Source organism: Aquila chrysaetos, chromosome 19 (assembly GCF_900496995.4).
Source record: "Aquila chrysaetos chrysaetos chromosome 19, bAquChr1.4, whole genome shotgun sequence".
Lineage (NCBI taxonomy): Eukaryota > Metazoa > Chordata > Aves > Accipitriformes > Accipitridae > Aquila > Aquila chrysaetos.
Window position 1 is genome coordinate 6934919 of NC_044022.1, and position 26142 is coordinate 6961060.

The window sequence follows — 26142 nt, forward strand, 5'->3', positions numbered from 1 at the left end:
TATATGGCTGACAGAGAAAACAAAGTATTTTGATCATTTAAATTTTATCTGCTCTCTATAGGTTTAGATGCAGGCTTGGATATCTTACATTAGTGGTGTTGGGTAAAAGTAATTCTTCCTTAGTGAAGATCTTAAATGCACTAATGTGATTTTCTGTAGTAGCATTGTCTGTCAGGCTGCACAAGCATCCATTATTATCTCCTCCTGATAAATCTTAATTCCCTCTTACTGCTCTTGACAGGCAAGTAAACTTAGTAAATATCCTCTGAATGTACTTGGGCTTCAATCTCACTGTGCAGACTCATTTTCTGAAGTAGAGCCACATCGTATATCTTCAGCAGATGAATTTCTGTCTTTCTGAGGCAAAGCTCAGATAAAAGGACAATTTCTATGCATCTTTTTGTTATAGTACTTTCAAAATGAGGCACATAAACTACACCTAATAAGTAAATGCCACTGTAGCTATGTGGTGATACCTATTTTAAGGTAAACCAAAGCATCATCCTCAGCAAACACTGTGTCTTATGTGCCAACAGTAGGAGGGTTAGTGGGAAGAAAATCCTGTCGAAGTCTGTATTTGCCATTCAGATAGGTTTTACAGGCATTGGAGCAGTCGGCACTGCATGCAGTAGTATTTACATTGGCTGCATTGATGCAGGCAGTCCCAGAAGCTAGTGCCACATGCAAGACAGAAAAGAAGAATGGAGCAGACTGTAGACAGACAGAAGCACGGAGAAACAGCACTCCATGAGACTTTGTTTTCCTGAAGAATGCAAATCTCTATTTCTGGCTGGCCGTTGCTTATCTGTTCAAAAGTACACAGGGTTTGCTGCTGAGTCCTGGAGGATGAAATTCCACTGGGATTTCTTTGCTCTATTACCGAATCCAGAAGCTGACAACTGCTAGGCAGGGGGCAAGGAAATGTATCTGCCTGTTTTTGTAGTGTCTGGCAGTTTTGTTGCCAGAGGAGATTTGTGTTACTGAGTTTGGAAAATGAACAGAAATTTTGCGCAGGCTGGATTCTTGAGTCCTTGTGATGCCTTTAAAAATCAGTCTTCCTTTTGACTCTTCTAAGAAAGCAAGATAAACCAAATAATAATGACCACATGTTTTTCTGCCATTTCTTCCTGAATGTAATTGGTGTCAAAATCTGTGCACGCTGGGGAATTCAGTATTCTGCTTCTGCTCCAAACTTTTCTTCAAATCACAAGTTATTTCTCATCTCTTGTGAAGCCATGGCCTTCTCAAGAGGCCTCTTATGGCCTGCCTTGCAACTGATAACACTGTCTGCTTTTAGAGTATCTCCCCTGGTCTCTTCTACCTTTGTCTCCAAGATGCCCAGAGAGACTTTAAAAAGTATCAGGTGACCCTTTGATCAACCTGAGACATGATCAAAGTTTCTCCCCATGATGTGTTGCTTAGTCCCCTGCCTGTCCCCCAAGTTCAGACTTGAAAACTACTTTCCTTTGAGACAGTCATCAGAACTTAATGATATGCCATTGTTAGTCCTGCGCCAAGCATAATAATTCCTATCTCCTGCTGTGGGTTTCAGTTCAATATCGTAACAAAAAATGAGACACAGGGTAAACAGGCTTTGCAGTGATAGTGGAGATTGCAGCCTCCTGCAGTTACAGGAAAGAGCTCCCAATAATGAAGTGGTTTTACAATAAACAGCAGCTGCCCAAATCATCATACCTGAATTTTCTTTGTGAAATATTGAATTAGTTTGAATTATTGATTCATATTTTCAAAAACTTATTATGGACTTACATATTAATTGTCTCTCCGTCATAGTAACCTTTCTTCCTTCTAATCTGGAAGTTTGGAGGGAGATCCTGGTTTCACTTGTGACTGTGAGGAAAAATGGTTTTGAAGAGCGAGGCACAGTGAATCTGGGGTCTTTTTTAGATTGCTGCCAAATAGTCCCTTTTGCGTTTTTTAAAATTACGTGGCCTTCCAATAAGCTTTTCTTCCAGAAACAGAAGAATTTCTTGTGAGATACTTGAATACAAAGTGCAATGTTGGAGTTAACCCACACACATAATTATAACTACATTTGATAGGAGGAAACTTGTTGGTATGTAGGGAGCCTTTTGATATTTTTTGGAACACTAAATACTTTGCTGTATACCCTTTTGCTCTAGCATGTTAAGAACATATTAGTTCAGCAGGACCACCTCTACTGGTGGCCTAAAATATACATCAGGTTACAGGTTTAATTATGCTTATATAATTTTGTCCAGAATGCAGGTTACTTTGGCAGCATGAGAACTTCTTAATGGCCTATGGTTGCTAGTGATCGGAGAGACCAAAACACCTGTGAGACCAAATATGTTAGCCAGCCAAGTTTGCCAACAGAAAACAAGGCAGGTATTGTTATAGATACCCTAGAGGGAAGAAGTGTATGAAAAATGGTGTATCTCCAAAGTGGTTGTTAGTCTTTCTTCTTCCTGCAGCTGGGGGAACTCTGCCCAGGCAGGGATCCTGACCTTGGAAGGCTCCACCTAGGTCTTTGTCTTAACTTGCTGGGATTGTGTCTGTCATGTTCCTGACAAAGGAAATCAATGGATGAGGTGCAGCCTAACATTTGGAGCGCTCGGGGAGGCTGTCAGGCACTACAGGAAGACGTGGTTTGCCATGGGTGCTGAGAACACAAGGATTTCATTAACAGGGCACATATAAAGGCATCTGGGAGGCTGGTCAGCTGAAGAGGAGTTGGTGTCACTAGACAGAGAGAACTAGCTTCTCTGCAGAGAGAAAATATTTTCTTTATCACACATTGTCACCATGTGCCCAAGCCCCCTTTTTATTTTGTTGAAGAACAGCTGAGGGCAAAAGAGCAGCTGTATGCCTCTTTTTCCTTCTTGGGAGTCTTTTTTTAGGAGTTTGAAGGTGACTTGACCTCATGTTTAGTTGTGTTAGGTAAGCCAGGAGCGAAAAATGGAGACAGTGTGGTTTCTGAAGTTCTCCATTGCCATCTTGAACTGATGATGATCGCTGTCAGTAGTGGTGCTGAAGTGGAGAGTGGAGAGTGTAATTTGTAACAGACCTATTCCCTCAGCCTACTGAGAGCTGCCTGGCAGTTTGAGTGAAGTATCTTGTTATTGAATCTGCCATCTGCGTTATTGTGGTATCTGTTGTCTTAGGATTTCTTGTTAGGTCTTTGGAGTGACTACTAATGTGTAGTTATATAACTCCGGTCCTGTATAACATTTTATGTGAATATCAGTAACACCATATAAAAAGAATAAATAGTCAGACTGGGCAAGCAATGAGGCAGCTGTCTTAAAATAAATAAGTGATAACCCTTAACCTCTGAAGGTAAAAGTGGTTTTGAATTCTGAGAACTTTACTCAAGTGGTGAACATAAATCTTGAAATTATTGGTAGGGAAGGCTAAGTAGTGGCTGCGTATTAAATTTTAAACTGTGATTTCACTTCATATTTATTTTATCTAAAATCGTCCCAAATTTGTCTTAGATTTATTAGGTTAAACTAATGTAACCTTAGAACCTAAGCAAAACTGAAAGCTAGGTTAAAGGAAATGAAAAAGAACAGCTAAAAGGTAGAATTGATACTGTTGGCAAAGAGCTTTTAAATGACCAATACTGGGTTGAGGATGAGGGAATAAAATTTATGGTGCTAATCAATAAGATGCTGAAAAGAACTGAGTGGGAGAAAAAGCCTGTACATTTGAATATGTGAGAAAAGGAGGTTATTAGAAAAGTAGAAGCCATATAACAGTGTGAAAAACAGAAGACAGGATAAGCTCTAATGAGCCAAAAGTAAAATTGTGGAAGTTTTGAGCAGCTTAAAACCCAAAAATGTCAGTAATGATTAAAAACAATGCATCAGAAAGAGGAAGGCTGCCAGATATTTGCTGGAACTGGAAAATAGCTAAGGATGATGATTCAAAAGACTTTATGTAGTTATCAGAGAGACTGAACCAAAGACACAAACTATCCTGATGCAAAAAAGATTTGGTAATAAGGGACCAAGCCTTTTAAAGACTTTATTAAGATCATAAAAAATAGAAATCATGGTATGACCAGAGATAACTACTAAAAGAATACAAGAATTCAGAACAAAAAAGGCTAGAAATGCTGAGTTGCAAAATGCAAGTAGTGAAGGTAATAAAGTTCCATAACTACTGAAGAAATAAGAGGCGGGGGTGGGGGGAAGAACAACAACAAATGTCGGAGAAAGCAGAAATATTCCATGCTCTGCCTTAGTGTTTTTGGAGGAAAAAAAAAAAAAAAAAGTGAATTTTGATTAGGTAAGTAATGCATACAATTTTTGAGATGGATAGAGGCACAGCTGAGATTAAGGAATGAAAGAGAATAATTAGATTAGAAGTAGTCAGGTTGTCAGAATATTTAAGTTTGTCAAAGTAGTCACTGACCTGGAGGAATTATCACTCACAAACTCATGAAAAAGTGGTAGTGCTATTATGATATTTTTTAAGTATGTTAATAGCAAGAGGAGGTCTAAGGAAGACATTGGACTGATACTTGTTGAAGATGGTCATCTGACTAACAGGGATGAAGAAAAAGCGGAGGCATTCAATGTGTTTTTTGCCTTAGTCTTTAATAATAGTGATAGACCTTGGGCTGCCTGGTCCCCTGAGTCAGGAACAGTGACTTTCCATTCGTGGACACTGAAATTGTAAGGGACCAGCTGTATCAGCTGAATGTTCGCAAGTCCGTGGGGCCTGATGCGATTCATCCCAGAGTACTGAAGGAGCTAGCAGATGTTACGGCAGGACTCCTCTCGATCATCTACCAAAGGTCTTGGGAGTCTGGGGAGGTCCCTGCTGCCTGGAAGCTAGCCACCATTATTCCAATTTACAAGAAGGGTGTGAGGGAAGACCCAGGGAACTACAGACCTGTTTGTCTAACCTCCGTTCCTGGAAAAATTATGGAGAAGATTATATTGGGTACTACTGAAAGGTGTTTAAAGAATAATGCAGTCATCAGGCACAGTCATCATGGGTTCACAAAAGGAAAGTCATGTGTAACTAATTTGATATCCTTCTATGATAAGGTCACCCACCTAGTGGGTGAAGAGAAGGCGGTGGATGTAGTTTTTCTGGATTTTAGTAAGGCTTTTGTTACTGTCCCTCACAGCATCCTTCTCGACAAGTTGTCCAACTGTGGGATGAGCAGGTTCATGGTGCGCTGGGTGAAGAACCCCTCAAAGGGTTGTAGTGAATGGGGCTACATCTGGCTGGCAACCAGTCACCAGTGGTGTTCCTCAGTGTTCAATTCTAGGGCCAGTGCAGTTCAATATATTCATCAGCAGTCTGGATGCAGGAGTTGAACGCACCATTAGCAATTTTGCTGACAATACCAAACTGGGAGGTGCTATTGACTCTCTTGAGGGACAGGAGGCCTCGCAGAGGGATCTAGACAGATTGGAGCATTGGGCAATGATTAATGGGATGAAATGTAACAAGTCGAAATGCTGGATTCTGCACCTAGGATGGAGTAGCACCGGGCACAAGTATAAACTGGGAGAGCAGTAGCTGGAGAGCAGCCCTGCAGAAAGGGATCTGGCAGTGCCGGTCGACAGCAGGCTCAGTGTGAGTCAGCAGTGTGCCCTGGCAGCCAAGAGGGCAAACCGCATCCTGGGGTGCATTAAATACAGCATAACCAGCCGGGCAAAAGAGGGGATTATCCCGCTGTATTCAGCGTTGGTGCGGCCTCACCTTGAATACTGTGTGCAGTTCTAGGCCCCACATCTTAAGAAGGATGTTGGGGTACTCGCACGTGTCCAGAGGAGGGCAACAAAGCTGGTGAAAGGGCTGGAAGGAATGTCCTATGAGGAGCGGCTGAGGACTTTGGGTTTGTCTAGTTTGGAGAAGAGGAGGCTGAGGGGCGACCTCGTTGCTCTCCACAGCTTCCCGAGGAGGGCAAGTGGAGAGGGAGGTGCTGGTCTCTTCTCCCTGGTACCCAGGGACAGGACTGTTCAAAGCTGTGCTACCGGAGGTTTAGACTGGACATTAGGAAGCATTGCTTTACCAGGAGGGTGGTCAAACACTGGAACAGACCTCCTAGAGAGGTGGGCGATGCCCCAAACCTGTCAGTGTTTAAGAGGCATTTGGACAATGTCCTTAACAACGTGCTTTAAATTTTGGTCAGCCCTGAATTGGTCAGGCAGTTGGACTAAAGGATCGTTGTAGGTCCCTTCCAACTGAAATAGTCTATTCTGTTCTAGTTTGCATTAGGAAAGCAATTAAATACACAAGTATTTAAAGCACAATAAATGCCAAGAGAGTGTGCTCTTATTCATGGGATGCTGTTAAAGAAAATCGTATCTGTTTTTTTTTAATATATTTTAGTGTTTGGTGTTGGGAACTTAGCAGTGGGTAGTGTTGTGTCCTGTAGTAGGTGTCTACCTCTTAAAAAGGTGTAGAAAAACTGGAAGAAATATGGAGAAGCAGTTTTGGAAAGATAATAGGTTTGGAAACATAACCTATGAGGAAAGTTAAGGAAATGGAGTTTATTCGGCTAGCAAAGAGGAAAATTACGTGGGCACACATGAGTATGTTCTGGTATTGAAAACCTTTATGGAAAAAAAAAATTGCAGTTGAGACTGTGATCATTTGTTTCTTATGAATGAGCAGATAGTAGGAGGGGAAAAAATGGTTTAATTTACAGCAAATGTGATTATGGTTAGTACCTAATCTTTTAAACTCTCGTCAGTCTTTTCCCTCATTTGTTGAAGAGGGAAGCAGACACCCAGTAGGTCTAGGATCTCCCTTATAGGGATTTTTAGAGAAACCACTGTTGTAGATCACAGAGACATAGATTTCATAGTAAAGGCAGAAAGCCTTCACAGAAGGTTGATTTTACGCTTTTTTGCTCCCTTCAGTTACTTGAAGAGGCACTAGTGTTGCTCATATTCCACTTTTAGGAGTGTTTTGAAGAGAGATGAAGTCATATGTCATTACTCAACCTCTTGAAGTTTGTGTAACCTCTTCAAAGTAATTTTTTACCTTGCCATGTTGGAAACCGAAGTTGTTTACACAAAGTGCAAATCCCTGGATTAGTTTTCATATGACCCTTCTTAAAAGTATACTATAAAATCAAGTTGAAGAGTCAGGGTCTGAGGAAAAGATTAATAAAGGAGTGCATGGTGAACTCTGGGGAAGTGATAGTTCTATAAATAACTAATAGCTAAAAGCCATTTCAGAAAGATTGGTGCCCTGCTGAGGTCAGTATGAAAGTAGATGCTGGGACTTTCAAAAGCTCTTAAAGTCACCCTTCAAGGTTTGTTTAGGTTTTTGTCTTTCTGGTGTTGAGTTCATTTTATGATAAAATGCTGATAGCAAATACTGTGAAGATTTGTTTTCCGGTGGTAATATGACACTGTTCACTGGGCAACTTTCTACAGCAGCAGAGTATTTACAGATATCATAAGATACAAAGCACTTCTAAGGAAATTCTTTTTGCAAGTGTTAGGCCCATGAAACTCAAACATACTTTCGTGGTGGTATTTACCACGTAGAGCATTTTAAGGAACAGTGCAGGAAGTAGTTGCGTACATCTCCTGGTAACATTTTGAAAGAGCTATATGTGCTTTAGATATATCTTTTATATATATATATAAAAACACAGATTGCTTTGTTTAGTTTTATATCATTCTGTTCTCACAGCTCACGTCCTTTTTTTTTTACCAAGGGTTGCAGTACTGGAGCTATATTTGATAGTGATAAATATAACTGGATAGATCATTGCCATAAACACAGGCTAGAGGGCCTGACATGAAATGCTCTTCAAATGTAGTGGGAGATTGTTCTTTCTATGAAAAGCTTGCAGTCAAAACAGAAAAGAATAAGAGAGAGGAACTATTATCACCCTCGCTTAACAGGAGGTGGCAGTTAGATTGGGAGGGGAAAAAAAGTAGTTTCTTCAAGTTCATACTGCAGTTTGTGGCAGATTCAGGATTAGAATCATGATCCCCTAAATCCCTGTCTGGAATGGCTCTGGCAAAAGATAGTAAATGAGCATTACTGTAAAATAATAGCTATTTCATCTTCTAGTATAGGTACAGATAATTTCCATGATTAAGTTGTACTGGCAAATATATTTTGCAGTTACAATGTTGCTTAAGATAGTTCTCTTTTTTTGTAAGAGCTTATCTTAAGCAGCATTCATTATGTTTGTTTTGAAAGAATACGTCAATACTTAAAATTAGGGTTAATTGGTAAAGTAGAATAAAAAACTTGGGGTTCAGTGTGAGTCTGTACCTAAAGGAAACCATGATGATCCTAGTTATCTCGGGCTTGTGAATCTTTAAAGCTTAGACAGGAATAGAAATTATTAATTAGTAATAGAACGGGGTGGGTGTGTATGTTGCATGTGTATGTATATGTGTGTAGAGTTATGTGTTACAACATGAAGGACTTGTTTGGAAATTGTCTGGTTGCATATTTCTTCTATTTTACTTTAAAGACTAGTTAAAATGTTTACAGGTAACACTGTCTCTCAACTTGTCCAAATAAGGTCAATCAAAGGACACAATATAGAATCAATTTTCATATCTCTGTATCTTTTAATCCAAGTTTTAAGGATTGTGGAGCAATGCAGATCATACATACAGCTTTTTGATGTTGGCATTCTTTGTTACCTCACATGTCCCCCTTCCCCCAGTCCCTTTGTGGGGAGGAGAGAAGAGGGTGAAGAGAAATAGTTTTAAATGATTTTTCTATAAGCAGCCCAAATGCATTAATAGTTTATAAATAAAAATGAAATATTTTTCTTTAAGTAATTCAAAGACCATATGGTACATATCTAGAATCACCTAAGTGGTTAATTGCATGTTAAATTCCTTTCCTCTTTCCTAGTGTAAACAACTGCAAAAATATTTACATTCCCTGCCTTGCTAGATTTATTTATCATTTTATAATAAAAACAAAGAAGTGTTATGAATTGAAATCTTAATCTCTTGCTTGACTTGCTTTCTAAAATGTCAGCGATGTCTCTGGGTTGGTTTACTTTTTGTGTTCTCCCACTCCTAACACAGAAATGCACGACACTGAAAAACTGGAGTACTGACATTAAGCAAGTTAGGGGTGCAGCACAAGATGTGGTTTCTTGAAATTAGGTTTCTGTTATTCTAAACAAGATTAGAAACTGCAGCAAAGGAAGTGGCTTTAAAGCTCTTTATTGGATTTTTTTATTATTGTGAAACTCCAGAATGATGATGATGTAATTCTATAAAACTTAGAGGGGCTCAGGCCAAAAATACAGAAAGTAAGTTGACCGAGCAAGCTGCTGCATACCTATGGAGAGAGTTGTTTCTGCCAGTCAGTGAGTGCTCTAGCTTTTCCCCAGAGGTAGCTACTGGCACAAACACTTTGCAAACTCTGCACTCTAAGACTCATTAAACTGTTTCTTCAAGTGAGAATGAATTGAGGACATCTTCAAAGCATGTTGTAAACTTACGTAACAAACTAACACAATAAGGAAAAAAATCTGTGATTTGTTTCAGAACAAAAGAGTGAATTCTTTAAGCTCTAAAGCGTATGTGAAAATCCTTTTCTCATTTCATAAAGTAAATGAGTAGTTTAAACAGAAAAGTGGGAGAATAAATTCTGCTATGTGACAATTTGGCCTCCCCAAAATAAGCGCACCCAGTGGCAAAGCTTGAGCTTTGGAGCCTGGTAGCTACAGCCCGGGCTTCTGCTAGCGGTGCTGGATTGCTCACTCCCATTACTGTGCAAGGCCAAGAAAAAAAGAGGAGCCTTACCAGGAAGCTTCTCAGCTTGTCTGACTGCAGGCTCAGTTATTTTGGGAAAGGGACCATAGAAGAGGTTCACAGAAGGGCGTTCAATAAAAGTAGATCAGCACACTAACTCTGGGAGTCACTGTAATGAATGAATGAGACTGAAATTTTCTGTACGTGGTGACTGGATGTCGTTGCAGTTCTGTGCTGTGAAATCTCTTGAGTATCTTCCTTGAATTTTGAGAAAAGTGATCTGGCACAGAATATGGGTGTGAAAAGCATGAAAATGTAAAGTGGTGTCAAAGATAAAAAACAGATCTCCTGGTCATCAGATAATACAGGTTTTTTCTTTTGCTAAAAGCACTTTTTCCCTCTGGTATTTTAAAATGACGCTTGCGCAGCTAGTCGATCAGAATGAGAAACTTGCTAAGCTAAATGCGGAACATCCCTCCAATCTGCACCCTGCAGTAAATTCGCCATTTTTCTGTGCTGAAAAGTGGCTTCATAGTTCTTGACCTGTAACATGCAGCACTTTACATTCCACCTCCAGCTCCTGCTGTGTGAGTGGCTGACACAGTGCCAAGAAAACATTACCTGTGCTAACTTTCAGCATGCTTGTTTGCAGGCCAGAGTGATGTTGTCCTGGTTTTCCACTAGCCCTGATAAACCTTGGTCTCAGCAGAGGGAAATAGCCTGTACTGACTTCCATGCTAAGCACCGTTCTCTTGTGGCTCCCAAGTTACCGGAGCCTGGAGCTTCTTTCTGACTCTCAGGAGTTTTCCACCCGTGCTGATAGCTAAATTCAAGGGCATTGGGAGCAATAACATCATGTTAGTGCCAGACCCAGGGGTTCTCCACCCAGTAGCCCCTGAAGGAGATAAGTTGGCTTGCTCCTCTATTGGGTTTCCTGCCAGAATAAGAATTTAATTAAGAAGGGAGAGGGCGCCAAATATCATCTCCATCAAATATTGTTCCTCATGGAAACTATTCAACAACTTGCTCACTGATGTAATTACTGTAGCACACATTTTGTAATTAGAAGACTTAAATGACGAAAATACTTTTCTTAATTTAGTGTTGGGTCTTTTCAGGTTCTCACTTGTGTTTTTTGTCTTAAGATGCAAAGCAAAATGGACTTAAATATACTTCGAAGTAACGAAGTCACAACAGAAACTGTTGGAAGAGCATTTTGAAAAGTCCAAGCACTAGTCAAGAATTTCTGTAGTTTTTTTTTTCTTTCCAAAAGATGTAGTAGGATGTTGTAGCACTGATTCCATGTAATTAGTGGAGCTCCATGGAACAATGATTACCCACACTCAAACAAAAGCTAGGTTAGTATATATTAAGCTACCTGTATTTTTTTCTTTCGGTTTTGTCTTTTTAGAATCACATCAAAATTCTTATATCAGATTATTTTTGTGATAATCTTAACAGTTCTAAATTTAGAATTCAAATAATTGAATCCTAAATTAGTTTATATAGTCTTCAAAACAGTTTAGTTTAACTGATCATACCGTATTGATAAAATGAATGAAGTGGCTTAACTTTTAAATAGAAGATAGAAGTTGTAGTAAATTATTCAAATTTCTCCCAGAGCAGTAGTCCTGTCCTCTCCAAAGATAACAGGATAAATACTTCTGTCCTCTGACTACAAAGGAAGCCTATGTGACTACTTTGGGCAAGACACCTAGTTTAAGGTAGCTAAAGTAAAATGAACTGAATCTTACCCTAAGAATGTGTCCAACAAGGACTTTTTAAAAAAAAAATTCCTGATAAGGTGTAAGAATGCAAAAGTATCGGTGAGGTATTTTTGTTTGTTACATGATGGGATGGAAAGCCATTGCACATGGAATTTTGAAAATATTTCAGACATGGTTATAAGAGAAGATTAATAATGTTGGTGGAAAAAAGGCCCCTTTAGTAACTGCAGTGGATCAGTCGCACACCTTTATTTCAGTCTGTTGTGCTGGATAAAAAGCAGGCATGAACATGACCTGTGATGGCATATTATCATAACCCATGGGCTATGCTGTAAAATGCACTGTTTTATAAACTCCTGGAATGGGTTCATGGAACTTTTTGAAGTAGGTGATTACTCACAGTCTTCATTAACTTTTTAGCTGCTTACCAAAAATATAACATTTAATAAGGAGAGTGCCCTAGTTCTACATGTCTAGCCTTTACTCTTTCCAAAAGGGAAATTGATGTGTCTTTTTTTTTTTTTTTTTTTTTTTATGTTTTGTTTTAATATGGAGAAATTCAGTATTGGAAATAACTCAAGAAATCAAGTCATTTTGCATGTATAGCTGATTTTATTTAAATGGAATTTTATGCTAAAAGGCGAACTATTTAGTTTTAAATACATTTACAGTGATGTGTTTATTTTTTATTGATCATAGAACTTTTAAAAGGAGTATTAGTCTATATATTCTTGGGCTTTTTGAACGTTTTATTGCCTAGATTGTAATCTCATCTGTATAAATTAGGAAGAGTTTCTTAATGCAGGCAGGTAGCTCCTTGTGAATTAGGGTAGAGGATGTGTCTTAATGTTTAAATATTTGTTTACAGGTAGCTAAGTCCAGTTTTGGAAAGTTAATTGCTAGAAGAGCATAGAATCAGAAAAGGTACTTAATCTAATAGGTACTGGGTAATGGTGAAATATTGAAGATAGGGAGTTCCTGATCAGAAACTTTGTGGGAGGACTGAGAAAAAAAGTAGTGGCAGGGAATGATGACATACTAGAGTTATTCATACTCTGGAGTGGGGAAAATCTGTACTGGTTAAAAAAAAAAAAAAAAAAAATTAATGTAGGCTTCAAACTTCACTAGGGAATAGCAGTGTTTATAATTGGATTTCCTTGGCTGCTGTTTGCAATTGGAGAACAATCTTAGTTGCAATATGCCTTTGAGGATGGTAGTCATCTTATGTAACTGGAGCTATCTAAAAGTATGTTCCTTATGTATTCCAGTGAAGGAAGAGAGAGTCATCTATACCTTATCTGTCTTAGGCATCTATCTTAAGATGGATTGACTCATCCTCTATTTTTGTTTCCTTTTCTGGATACCGGTCCTGTTGCCAATGAATTTTTGAATTTCAACTTCATCATGTTTGAGAGCCTCCCCAAATGCAGGGAGAGGCGAGCAGTGTCTTTCCTTGGTCTTTATATCTCCTTTCCTTTTTTCTCTTGAAAGGAGGCAATGTGAAGTTTCTTACTTAAATATATTAGAAAAGACAAGGTCAAACAAAATGTCTTATATTTGAACAGAGGGTACTGAGGCCTGTTTTAGGTGCAGACTCTGAAACAAGCTTTTGGTCTTGGACAGGTTGCTGAGAAGATGTTCTTTTCTCCTTGTTTACTTGTGATAGAGAGTTTCAACAAACCCAATCATCCTGGAAGTGCAGATGAGCTGTTTTAGGTGCAGACCATTAAATGCAAGAACATTTGAGGTGAAGAATGTAATATGAGCTGTTGAGGAAGACATACTGTCTTATGATGCTTATATGATGCACTAAAATAATTCCTTTCTGATGGGAGAGGTAGAAATATTCTTCCCTATGTCAAGCTCATAGAAATTATTTTTGTTTGTAGCAGAAAAAGCAAGTTGGATTTTTTACTTAAATGATGTATTTGGAAATCATTTAAATTTCTCAGTATGTGAAACCAATTCATCAGTAAAGCTTTCCACATTCCTCAGAGAGTTGTACTTTGAAGTTGAAACTTCTAATCCTAAGTTTGAAAACTTACCATACAGTAAAATAAAAACTGACATGTTTTCCTGCTCAGTCTTCTAAAAATGTAGGCTCTCTGATCTGTTTCAAAATGTGCTTTTAGTTTAGTGATTATGGTTATAATTAAGGGACTAGTTAGAAAAACTGTAGCTATAAAGTATAAACACGGCAACCACAATACTTTTCAGAGCAAACTGGAGAATCTGTATCCAAGCTGAATGTTTTTATATACTTGCATTACAATGAGATACGGTACAGTTGGTGTTTACCTTAAAGGAAAGAAAAAAGAAGTTAATAATTCTTAAGAATTTGCATCATGCATCAAGACCCACAGGAAAATTGAAGACTGGAGACATTTTTTTCATCTCCTCTGACTTTGCTGCTCCTTCTTTAAACTAGTTGTGTAGGCTACCAGTAGAGGCCAGATTGCTCACCCCTGGCAAATTCCATCTGTTTTGGACACCTGTCTTAGGGTGGGGATAACCATCTTGTTAAAAGTAGCTTTTGAATGGCTGAATTACAGCTGACTTTGAAACTTTATTTGTAGGTGTTGCTCAGAAAAGGGAGCTAACAACTTTGTTTCTCATCAGCTGTTCACAATGATCTAGATTATAGGCCACTGTTTGCTACCTTTTTTAAGGTAAAAAGACTGATTAAAAGCCAAATACTTTCTTTTCCCACCCTCTCAGTTGATCATTTTTTTTAACATACACATACATCTTTGACTTGGCTAATGGAGAATAAGATGATGATCAGCACTTTCTTGAATAAAGAAACATAGTTTACTGCAGCTGTCAAAAATCAGGAGATTGTTACTTACAGTGTGATAAAGAATCACAGTCAAAGATAAATAGTTCTGGAAAATTGCTAACGCCCCTTCATTTTTCTGTTTGGCTGCCTCAGAATTTCAGCCATTGACTCTAGGATAAGAACAAGCATCTGACAGCTCATGGATTTAAATTTAAAATGTGTTATGCTACTTTATTGTTTATCTTCTAGTTCCTCTTTAAAACTCTGTTTTCTATATTACCTACAAAAATCTTGACAACAGTCATATCACAAGAATGTTAAGAGCTTTGACACAAGAGTTAAGAGGAGGACAAATAAGGTATGGGACTTGTCTCCTCTTTGGTTTCCTCAGAGAGCCAAAAGGACAGAGTGAGTTTCTCACCCCTTCATCTATACATTCATCCATCTTCAGTTCAAAAAATATGCCCAAATCTGTTGGGAAACAATGTCTTTTCAGCTTGGACTTGCTTGCCTTTGCACATTGCACCAGAGAGGTGATGAAATCTTCATCCTTGGAGATACCGAGACTTTAGACAGAGCCCTGGGAAACCTCATCAAAGTTGGCTCTGCTTTGAGCAAGGGTTGGACTAGATGACCTTCGGAGGTCTCTCCCAATTTAAATTACTCTGCTACAGTCAGGGAAATTAAAAAAAAGTATTTTTATTTCTGTGAAAGTAAGGCTGATACTTCTGATTTTCTCTGCTAAGAAAACAAAAGTAAACAGTCAACACCAGATAGCATTAAAAAAGGAATCCACCATCACTGGAATGAGTCATAAAGGCAAGTAACAATACATAAATGAATAACAATATAATTACAGATGATAATCTGCTATATATATGCATTTAAAAATGTGCAAACAAATCTGTGAACAATGACATTGCATGTGGATGTAATTCGTCTACCTCTGAGTTTTTTGGCATATGGGAAGCTGTGTTTTTAATAGTATTAAATGCAAGTCCCTATTATCATTTTGTTTGTGGCAAAAGTCTATAAATCGAACTTTTCCGAGTGTGACACTGCACTTACGTACATGGAAAATGATAAAATGTGGTGTTACTTGTAAGAAGGTAATTGTGGTTTTTTTTCAAGACCAGTAGAACAACACAGCTATTACCAAATATGAATACATTTTTTACTGCTTGGTTTTCTCTCCTTCTGACCCTATTTAAGTATACTTTCAATTGTGATGATCAGTATATTAGATATACAGCATTTAGGTTGAAAAATGCTTCTTCTAATAAAGGATGTGTTCATTCTGGGATTTCTGGTAGTGGTTGGGTTTTTTTCTTTTTTCTTTTTTTTTTTAAACTGTTTGTCATTGATAGTATCAAATCTCTTCCATCATACTTCAGAAAATGCCGAACAGTTTAAAGGATTTAAAAGATTCTGTTGGTTTTTGTTTGTTTTCTCCTTACAGGCCTGGCAGCTGCGATTCAGTCATCTTGTGGGCTACGGTGCCAAATATTACTCCTACCTCATGTCTAGGGCTGTTGCCTCCATGGTGTGGAAACAGTGTTTTGCTCAGGACCCGTTTGATAGGTAAAACCAGAGAAAATATTAAGTAGAATGAAGTGTCACACTACTTGCTTCTGGAAAGCATGAAACAAACGGGGCCATGTGGGTTGACGGGCTTTTTTAATGACAATTAGTTTTTAGCCTTTTTCTTGATTTTAAGAGGATTACAAAACAGGAAATGACCACAGATATAAAGAGTACTTTGGGACATGTTCATTGGTGCAAAAAAATTCGTGTTTGATGTTCTAAAATACAGGTGTGCCAGTTGGGAGGCACTGAAATCCATATTTAGATGTAATTAGAGAGCTTGATTTTCATAGGTGCCTAATTACTTGTAATTTTCTGTTGAAATCAAAGCAACTGCGGGTATTAAACAAGCTTCATGTCACCAACTTCAAAGCAAAGTATAGCTATCCTACTCATTTTGCTTTGTGAAAGTAAAAAGTAAATTGTGAGATCACAAATTCTATGTGTTCTTAGACCTTAGGTGAATGTTCAGAGCATTGTAAGAGAGCAACTGTTCCCCTTGGAGCAATGAAGGCTGAAATGTTGTTTGCAAATTAACTTCTATAAACACCAACGCATATTCACATGTATAAAATTTGTCTAGTTCAGTTACTTATAGTATAATTTTGAATGTAATTTGAAATTGAGGAGTCAACATGGAATCAAGGCAGTCATTGTTTCAGGGTGGAAAATTTCATTTGATCTCTGTCTCTGAGTTCTGTAGAGATCCTAGAAGCAAATCTAACTGAAAGCTGAACAGGTTGTGTTTGCAGGTGACTCTAACATCTGTGTTTCTCCAGGGCAATGGGTGAGCGTTATCGTAGAGAGATGCTGGCACACGGCGGTGGAAAAGAGCCCATACTTATGGTTCAAGGTAGAAAAAAATTAGAATTGTTTTATTCCCTTGCTCAATAATTTAACTGCATTTCCCAATTTGGTCTTTTTAGTTTAATTATGATTTTCATTCGATTTATGAAAGAAAACTTGTTCATTTTTTTAGTTAAATGGACTGGTCATCAACTTTGTGTCATGGTCAGTAGAACTCCTTGTGATACCCAGAATAAAAACACACACAGATAGTTGGGGTAAAGTGTTGGAAGGGTTTGTATTACAAGGCTGTCTAAAGAATTCACAGTAAGAGTATCACATACTTGAAGGAAGATAGACGACACCATTTTTGGATACAAAAAATGAGTAACTTTTACATACATGAAATTCATAATAGATCTGGTTATTTTGTTTACAAGAATTTGAACTTGTTTTGGCCATGTCATTTTAGCATTATGAAAATAGCTTTGGTTGTATCAGTACTTTGAGTATACATTCTCATGAAATGGAAGTCTGAAGACTGTAATAAAGAAACATGGTTCATTATTCCTGTCAATACCATATTTGCCTTTTGAATCTGGAAAATAACTTCTAAAAATCATTCATAGCAATAGCAAAAATACTATAGTTAATACATATTAAAAAATAAAATGTTGGGAGAATGAAACAAGTTGACTGCTGACTTTATCTCAGATCTATCAATGAGATCAGAATAGACTTTCCTCTGTAATGTTGCAGTATTCAAACCAAAAACTTTTGCATTAGTATCACTGTTCCTGTTATGAGCACTTTGTAAGTATTTTATCTAATGGGGCATCTTTCAACTTGCTCTGAAATTCTTAATATTAAAGATTAATATTAATTCATTGGCCTCTGTTCACTCCAGTTTGGTAGACTGGAAGTTGTGGGTTTTTTTCCTACAGATAAGGAAGACAGTGGTAATGTGTCTGTATTTCATCATGAGACTGGCACAGTTTCATAACAAGAACATTTCAGTTCTTTGACCCATCTGTTTATATTTGAGGCCATAATCTCTGCTCTCCTTAGACTCATAATGTATTAAGCAACTATATATTCTCTAGATTAGTCTATTTATATTTCTGATCTACAGGGTTACTTTTCATTCAGCATGACTTTGCAAAGTTGCCTTTCTTTACTGTTCTTGAAGAGTCTGTGTTTGTAACCTCAAAAAACTGTAGCCCAAAATTGGGGATTAAGTAGTTGCAAGACAAGAATGTACATCTTTACAAGCAAATCCAATTATTATATTGTAAGTCATATGGTAGAGAAAGAAGGAACATTTTTAAACACCAGTTATGCTTATCATCTCTTCTATTTCTGGGATGTATTTGTAATTTTACTGAGCATGGAATCTTCCTGGAATGTCCTAGAGGCTATGCTGAAGTTGCTGGCAGTGTGCTCCCTTGAATCAAATATTTGAATAAAGTTTGCAAAATTCATCTGTGGATGGACTTATATAAAATCTGTGGAACTACAACTGGCACCCCCCCTTGCATATGAGAGAACACAGTGGAACATGGTACAATCAGTTTGGGGTTGAGAGTATGCGTCAGTTATTTTGGATAAAACTTGCTACTGAAATTAAACTGAAAAAGTGGCATCAGAGTCCAGGAAATTCCAAGGTTTTTTAAGTTTAAAGGAAATCCAAATATGATGAATTCTGGCAAGGTACAGTGAAAGCACACAAACAAGTTTAACTCTTGTAATGCAGTAATTAGATGTTTTAGGCATTTCAATATTCATAGTCCTCATGCTTATAGTCCTCAGTTCATTTAGTGCAGATAGTTCATCAGTGACTTGTCAGGACCAGTGGTGAATGATGAAGAGGCAATAGCTGTGCAGCCTGGGGTTTGAAGAAGACAGCAAGCTATGTTTAAGGAATAGTTGTGCATACTGCAGGGCAGTGAACTTGACATTAATGGTAGAATAATGGGATCTTTTATGATGTGACCAAAAAAATCTATGCATAAAACATACACAGTTTGATTTTTAATTTTTTTTCTTTAAATCAGCAAATCCATAAACCACTGATCAGAACTGTGTGTCACTTTAAGGTCAGTAACTGCAGTGCACCTGCTGGTGTGTTTCTTCATGCGTAATAGGAGAACCAGACAGCAGTAACTCCTTTGTGTCACCATTAGCTTGAGTGATACTGGTGATAAGAGCACAGACTGATTTACAAAAAATGGTAGAAGTTTTCAAGATGTTTTCACAGAATTACAGAATCGTAGAATAGTTGAGGTTGGAAGGGACCTCTGGAGGTCATCTGGTCCAACACCCTGCTCAAGCAGGGACATCTAGAGCTGCTTGCCCAGGACCATGTCCAGATGGCTTTTAAGCACCTCCAAGGATGAAGACTCCACCACCTCCCTGGGCAACGTGTGCCAGTGCTCGGTCACCCTCACAGGGAAAAAGTGTTCCCTGATGTTCAGAGGGAACCTCCAGTGTTTCAGTGTGTGCCCGTTGCCGCTGGTCCTGTCACTGGGCACCGCTGAGGAGAGCCCGGCTCTGTCCTCTTTGCACCCCCCCTTCAGGTATTTCTACTCATTAATAAGCTCGTCCTGAGCCTTCTCTTCTCTAGGCTGAACAGTCCCAGCTCTCTCAGCCTTTCGTCACAGGAGAGATGCTCCAGTCCCTTCACCATCTTAGTGGGCCTTTGTTGGACTTTCTCCGGTGTGTCCATGTCTCTCTTGTACCGAGGAGCCCAGTGCGGGAGACGGCACTCCAGGCATGGCCTCACCAGTGCTGAGCAGAGGGCAAGGATCACCTCCCTCGACCTGCTGGCAGTACTTTGCCTCATGCAGCCCAGGATGCCATTCACCTTCTTTGCGGCACGGGCCCATTGCTGGCTCATGTTCAACTTGGTGTCCACCAGGACCCCCAGGTCCTTTTCTGCCAAGCTGCTTTCTTGCTGGGTGGCCCCCAGCATGTGTTGGTGCCTGGGATTGCTCCTCCCCAGGTGCAGGACTTTGTACTTCTCTTTCTTGAAATCTGCCCCATCATCCAGGTCATTAATGAAGATGTTAAACAGGACTGGACTCAGTATTGACCCCTGGGGTACACCGCTAGTTACTGGCCTCCAACTAAACTTTGTGGCACTGATCGACTCCCTCTGGGCCTGGCCATTCAGCCATTTTTTAATCCACCTCCCTGTCTGCTCATCCAGCCTGTACATCAGCAGCTTCTCTGTGAGGATCTGAGGGGAGACAGTGTCAAAAACCTCGCTGAAGTCCAGGTAGACAATATCCACAGCTCTCCCCTCATCTGCCAGGCCAGTTGTTTCATCATATAAGGTTATCAAGTTGGTTAAGCATGACTTGCCCTTGGTGAATCCATGATGACTATTCCTGATGATTTTTTTTGTTGTTCATGAGCCTGGAAATGGTTTCCAGGATTAGCTGCTCTACCACCTTCCTAGGGATTGAGGTGAGACTGACCAACCTGTAGTTCCCTGGGTTCTCCTTGCCGTTCTTAAAGATAAGAGTGACCTTTGCTTTTTTAAGTCTTCTGGCACTTCTCCTAGTGGCCATGATTGATCAAAGATTACTGAGCGTGGCCTTGCAATGCCATCTGCCAGCTCCCTCAGCACTTGTGGATGCATCCCATCAGGGCCTGTGGGCTTATGTATGTCCAGTTTGCTTAAGTATTCCCTGTTCTGATCCTCTTCCATCAAGGGTACATCTTCCTTGCTTCAGATTATCTCCCTGGCCACTTTTGTGTTCTGAATTTCACTTTTATACTCCGTATTTCTTTAATATTACTTTAAGCAGAAATCTTAAAAGATATTCAAGATCATAAAAATAACCAGAATTCATCAGCAGATTCCTTGCCTGTGCATATTGTGATGTTCATTTGTAGACAGTGCAAAACTTAAACAAGAATGCTTGAATGACACCCTGAAAAATAAAGTTGAGGTGACTCAGATCTTTTGACAAGTTAATAAGTTGATTGCTTGTTTGGGATTACTTGAGGTTAAATCATAGAACACATATGAGGAAAAGCTTATTATATGTTTACACTTAATTGCTCTGTATTTGTTATAAAAATTGAGAATTTAAGGAGAAAAATAAGAACAGTTACTTGTTCTTTAATTTGTTTAAGTTCAATCAGCTTCTGACTCCTTTTGCTGCATTGTTTCCTTTTCATTACTGATGTTCAAGAATACTTGATTTCCACCTCTTGTTGGTTTTCATCAGTTGCAAAACTGCGCTCCCATAGCAGATGACCAAACAGATTCCTGATTAAAAACAGATTCCATCAAACTTAAAAGCTTGTTGATTTTACTCTTCTTCAGGGAAACAGTCCAGATTCTGTGCTCAGTAGTGCCATATTTCAAAAACCTTAAGTTACATAGGCTGTTATTTCAGGCATTTTTTCTTTTTATATAAAGAAATGCGCTTGTACAAGTCTGACTTTTGCATGCACATATGTAGCCTCACCCTTGAAATGCTTCCGTATCTCATTGTGAAGTTAGCCATATTCATTGACTGTTTGATAACAGATAACTTCACAAGTGCATTTCATTTATACAGTTTCTTTGTTATGATTTTCTTCTCAGAAGCTATCTATTGTCTGTCTTTTGTGTTTAGATATGACCCTAGCTTTTCATCTTTCTCCCACATGATTCCGTAGATATACTGATTAGGGAAGATAAAGGATCTGACCTGCCATCCAGTGGAGTTACTGACAAGATTCCTGTTTGGACTAGTCTTTAATTAGAAAACGCAATATACTTTTTGGTTGTTTGGATTTTATTCTCTTGGCATTTGTTTCCATTTAAAAAAAAAAACCAAAACAAACCACCACAAAGGCTTTATGAAACCTTTCTTAACATTTTCTGAAGTGACCCCTTTTATCCTACCCCTTCGATAATCTACAAGATACAGAAATAGTCACACATATGAATAGCGGGAGCACTTAAAAAATGAGTGAACAATGCTTTGTCCAAGAGGCTTGCTTTTTTTTTCCTTAGAGAGGAAATACAGTTTGAGAAGAACTCGATTCCTCTGTCATTTTGGGTTGGCCACACGGCTCTTGCAGACCCTTTCCTTCCCAGGACTACATGGCATTAGGGATTCCAAATTCCTTTAAAGATATGTAATGCAGGTGTCCCTTCCAGGTCCAGTTGTGTGCTGGTTGCAGGTCTGAACAAGATTCAGGTGTGCGCCATCCCTCCCTCTCTCCCTTGGCACTCCTTGACTGGAAAGAAACCCAGGTGCATAGGCAGAAAGTGAATTGCAGTGTGAAAAGTACTGGGTTGGATGATCTGGGAACCGAGAGCATTGAACATACCCTGGAGTGCGCTTCTCTTGTAGTTTTGATGCAGTCACGTTAGCCTTTGGGTCTCTGAAGAAGTCCTTGTGCAAAATATATGTGAAGTTGTGTTCTTGATTTGTTAATGCTGTATTATATTGCAGACAATCATACTTGGCTGTGTGAATACATGGTAATCAAACCAACTAAATGTGTAAATAAACACGCGTTTGCTTCAATGCAGTTTGAAAATTTGTTTTTCCGTTCCTCAAATTGTACTTCCTGGAATAATGATGATTTGAAGAGGCTGTAAAAATCTTCAGATAATGATTGTATGTCTCTTTGAAAGTATAAGAGATATGCATAAATCCTAAAAGGTGATATGAATGGCAACATATGTTAACTCAAACTACATGGACCCAAAATAATTAGTGTTCCAAAGGGGCAGAGGCCAAATTTTGCCACAGGCTTTATTCTTCTCCCAATTTTCAGTGATTGTAGGTTATAGCTAACCATCTCTCAAAAGGGTGTGGTTAACCACAGTGCTGTAATGTGAAAGAAAACTTCAAAGCAGAGAAGATAAGCTATGCAGTTGCCTTAGGCTTGGGAGAGACTGAGCTGAAATAGGAGTTGGGCTGAACGTATAAAATACACTCCTAGATTTTAAAACTGCAACCATCAGACCTTGTGGACATCTTACTAAATCATTTAGACTGAAGTGCTGAGTACTTACAATATATCAAAGCCAGTCTTGCTTTGATATATTTTAATGGAGTTTAAAGGGAGACATGACCATTCTTAACACATCTGTGTAGAGTAAGAGGTTAAAACATGGAAATACCATCAGTGTCTGTTTCTTTTGGAGTTGTCTACTCTAAAATCTGTAGTTACTTATTTCATAAGAGCATGATCATTTTACTACAGTAGGAGTTCTTCAACAATGACCTCAGTTACTCTTCATCCTTCTGTTGCAAAAGCAAATTCTGCTAGCGTCTGCTTTTGATGTCAGTGATGGGAAAATAGCAATGCAGTAGACCACTAATGCAAGAAATCTGAAATCTGTTTGTATTATCAAAAGTTGGAACTACTGGGTAGGAGGTCATTTGACATCACTATTACCAGAATGATTTTGAATTCTCCTAAGTATTTAAAACAAACCATGTGGAGTCTAAATGAATGCAATTTGTAACATGTTTTGAGTGAGATTTGGTAATACTGTATTCAGCTGCACTAAAATACATCCAAGTATCCTGCAGTTAATTATGTTTCTTTTATTCATTTTGTAATATCCAGGGTTGGAATGTTTTTGGTATCATTTGCCATTTTTATGTAAGAGGGAAATTAAATTTACTTGAAGATAATCCCAGCATCAATCTCTTCTTTCCCCCTAATCATTACACTGTTAGCTTTTCTTCTTTTGCAACATACTGGTAATCATAGTTTTAAGAATTGTCCACAGCAGAATAAATTTTAGTGCGTCAGAAGAATTGGCTAAACATCATCCAGGCTGGCTGTTTTTCATAAAGTCAGTATTGGAGGGGGTTTTTTGTATTTGGGAGCTTGGGGAGTGGTGGTTATGTCTATTATGGCCATCTTTATATACTGTCTAAGCAGCATTACAGTCATACCTCCATATTGATATCTGATAGAAAAGGGCACATTGGCTATAGAAAAATGGTTCGTTTATAGAGCCACGTCTTAAAAATTGGAAGGAAGGAATAGTTTCACCAACTTGAGATTTTTATACCTGAGCTAGTCATCCAGGTTTCCTTTCAGGGATACAGGGAAAAGTAGGCACTTCATAGGCACAACTCATCTTATCATAAAGTAGACCTCTGAAAAAGGTCAGATGAGTGGCACCCATGAAGGTCTTCCTACTGTTCAGTGTCTAGAAATAGAGCCAGTTACTTCAGATGTAAATGAGGCAAAATGAGGCCAAAGAAAAAGGCAAAACAAATTGCGCTGTTGGGACTGGACTGCTCCAGCTGAGTTTAAGACGAAGCTCCAGTAGCCATGCATGACAGTACATGTTCCAGTAGGCTGCCATCCATGTCATCTTCTTAAGGCATTCTCTCCACTTCTGAGAAAACTGAGGGAAAATATGAGTTTAAAGTGGAATTTTTCCAAGGCTGTTAGGGAGGAAATATGCATCTCCCCCAGCCAGCCCACTCAAGAACCTGAGAGAGGGAGACTGCAAGAGGCCGCGGCTCTCTGGGGAAGTTAGATTAGTAGCTGGTATCTGGACGCATCTGTTTCTCAGCCCAGCATATAGCAAGTCATTTTTCATTGTGAACTAGAAGTAATTCCACAGCAATTTTACTAACATTAGAGTAGATGACAAGTTTACCAAGTATTTGGAAATATTAATTCTCTTCTCTTTCATTTTGAAAATAGCTTGATGCAAACTTCATTTAACAGCATTTCAGTCAAACTATATACAGTACGAGATTTGTTTTTCTTTTAGTGGTCAGTATTAATCTACTGGGTCATGGTAGTTTGTGTTGACACTTGCAATGTGTTTAAATCAGATTGAGATGGGATTCTGTGAGGTCTTAGCAAGAAAATTCTTTTTGGTTGCTTACACAAAATTACCTTGAGCCGGTCCATTTCCTGGTGGGTTTTGAATCATTGTGTTATAGTAAAAGATTCCAGTCTTTTAGGAGCGTGCAATTATAAATTCCACTGAAAGCAAATATTGTTGAGGATGTAAAAGAATATAAAATTATGTTCAGTAGGTACACCGATCAGAAAGGGTAGAACAAGGTTATATTTACATTGGCAGTTGTCAGAAAGAACAGATCACTTCAAAGAGGTATGAAGATTAAATTTTGCATTATTTGGCAGCTGTACTGTTTTTTTTTTTTCTGGTACAAGTAATGCAGTAAATTTCCATATATAATCTTGAAAATGTTAACAATAGTGAAAAGACCAACATCAATGTAATGTTAAGTACAAAGACATATCTGAAAATAATTTACAGGATATATTCTCATGCTTTCTAAAAACTGGGATTTTGGGGAGGAAGGTGTGAGATTTTTAGCTGCTCTTTTAATATAATTACCTGACAAAGTACTTGAGCATGATTCTTCATTATGGTAATTTCCTTGTCTGTTATTCTGTTGCCATATGCTGCAGCTAACAGATGCACTAATTAAAATTCTTAATAAAACGTAAGTCCTGGTACTGTAAAAAAGCAAAACTAAAACTTCAGTGCACTGAAAATGCTTTTGTTTGGGTATGTTTCATGCCTTGTGAAAAATTTCAGAGATACTTGTACTTTCAATACTAAATTAAATGCTTTTAAGGTGTAGAACACTTTGAGAAAATACGTTGTTTTTTCTGGCTCTGTCAGACCTGAGACTTAGCAGATAAGGATTTAGATACCTGCTCAATCACTGATTTATTCCAGTCATTTGGAGAGGAGTGAGTCTATGGTTACATTGCTTTAAAATGGATATAATTCCCTGCTTAAGCAAGATTGTAATGATAAAAATCAGTTAACAATCTTGAAACCTGTCAATTCTGTGATAACATGTAACAGGTAGCTTGAAGAAATTAAATAATCCCCATACACTATAAGTGCATTTATTTCCTGACAAAGAAACATGATAGTCGTTTCTGTCATATTGTGACATTAAATGTTATTTAGCAATAAGCATTATTATTGACAAAGCTTGCAAGGTCGTAGTATTCTTGCTAAGAGTCTGTTGTCTTGGTTTTGTAGGTATGCTTCAGAAATCGCCTTCAGTTGAAGATTTTGTGGATGCCCTTGTTTCAGACTTAGACCAGGACTTCGAAACATTTATCATGGACTCATAAAAATGTTCAACAGAACTGAATTCTCTTATGGAAGATTGACTACGTCTTCATAATTGTGGATAAAATATTGTTGTGACTGGTCTTGCTTCTTGGTGAACACTTGTAAAAGTTTGAATATTCATGTTGATGGAACAGTAATAAATAATTTAATTGGATCACCTGGTTTCATTTATGAAGATGATGGCTTTCTGTTGCATAGGAGCTTAAGCATGGAATTGGAGAGAACAAATCCTCTAGCATGTACTGTTAGAAAATATGATCTTGTTGGAAGAGCTGATTAAATGGGAATTGAACTCATCTTCAGGGTGAGTGGAGTGGTATGAATTGTCTTTTGGTACGCACATTGGATTCAGTGTTAGGACATACTTGTTGAGTGTCATGACCCAGAACTGCTTGCATGGGTCTTTCTCAATGCTCGTGGATATTCTTTAAACTTGTTTAACCCTATTCC

The 26142-nt window shown here is 38.3% G+C and overlaps 1 protein-coding gene across 1 annotated transcript in view; it reads left to right on the forward strand.

The window, feature by feature from the left end:
* LOC115353343 (mitochondrial intermediate peptidase) overlaps positions 1-25846 on the forward strand; it is a 78623-nt gene extending 52777 nt beyond the window's left edge. The window contains exons 17-19 of the mRNA XM_030042620.2: positions 15667-15788; positions 16571-16644; positions 25597-25846. Of these exons, the coding sequence (XP_029898480.1) occupies positions 15667-15788; positions 16571-16644; positions 25597-25691 (291 nt within the window). The 3' untranslated portion in view covers positions 25692-25846. The remainder of the gene's footprint in view (positions 1-15666; positions 15789-16570; positions 16645-25596) is intronic.
* Positions 25847-26142: the final 296 nt, after the last annotated feature.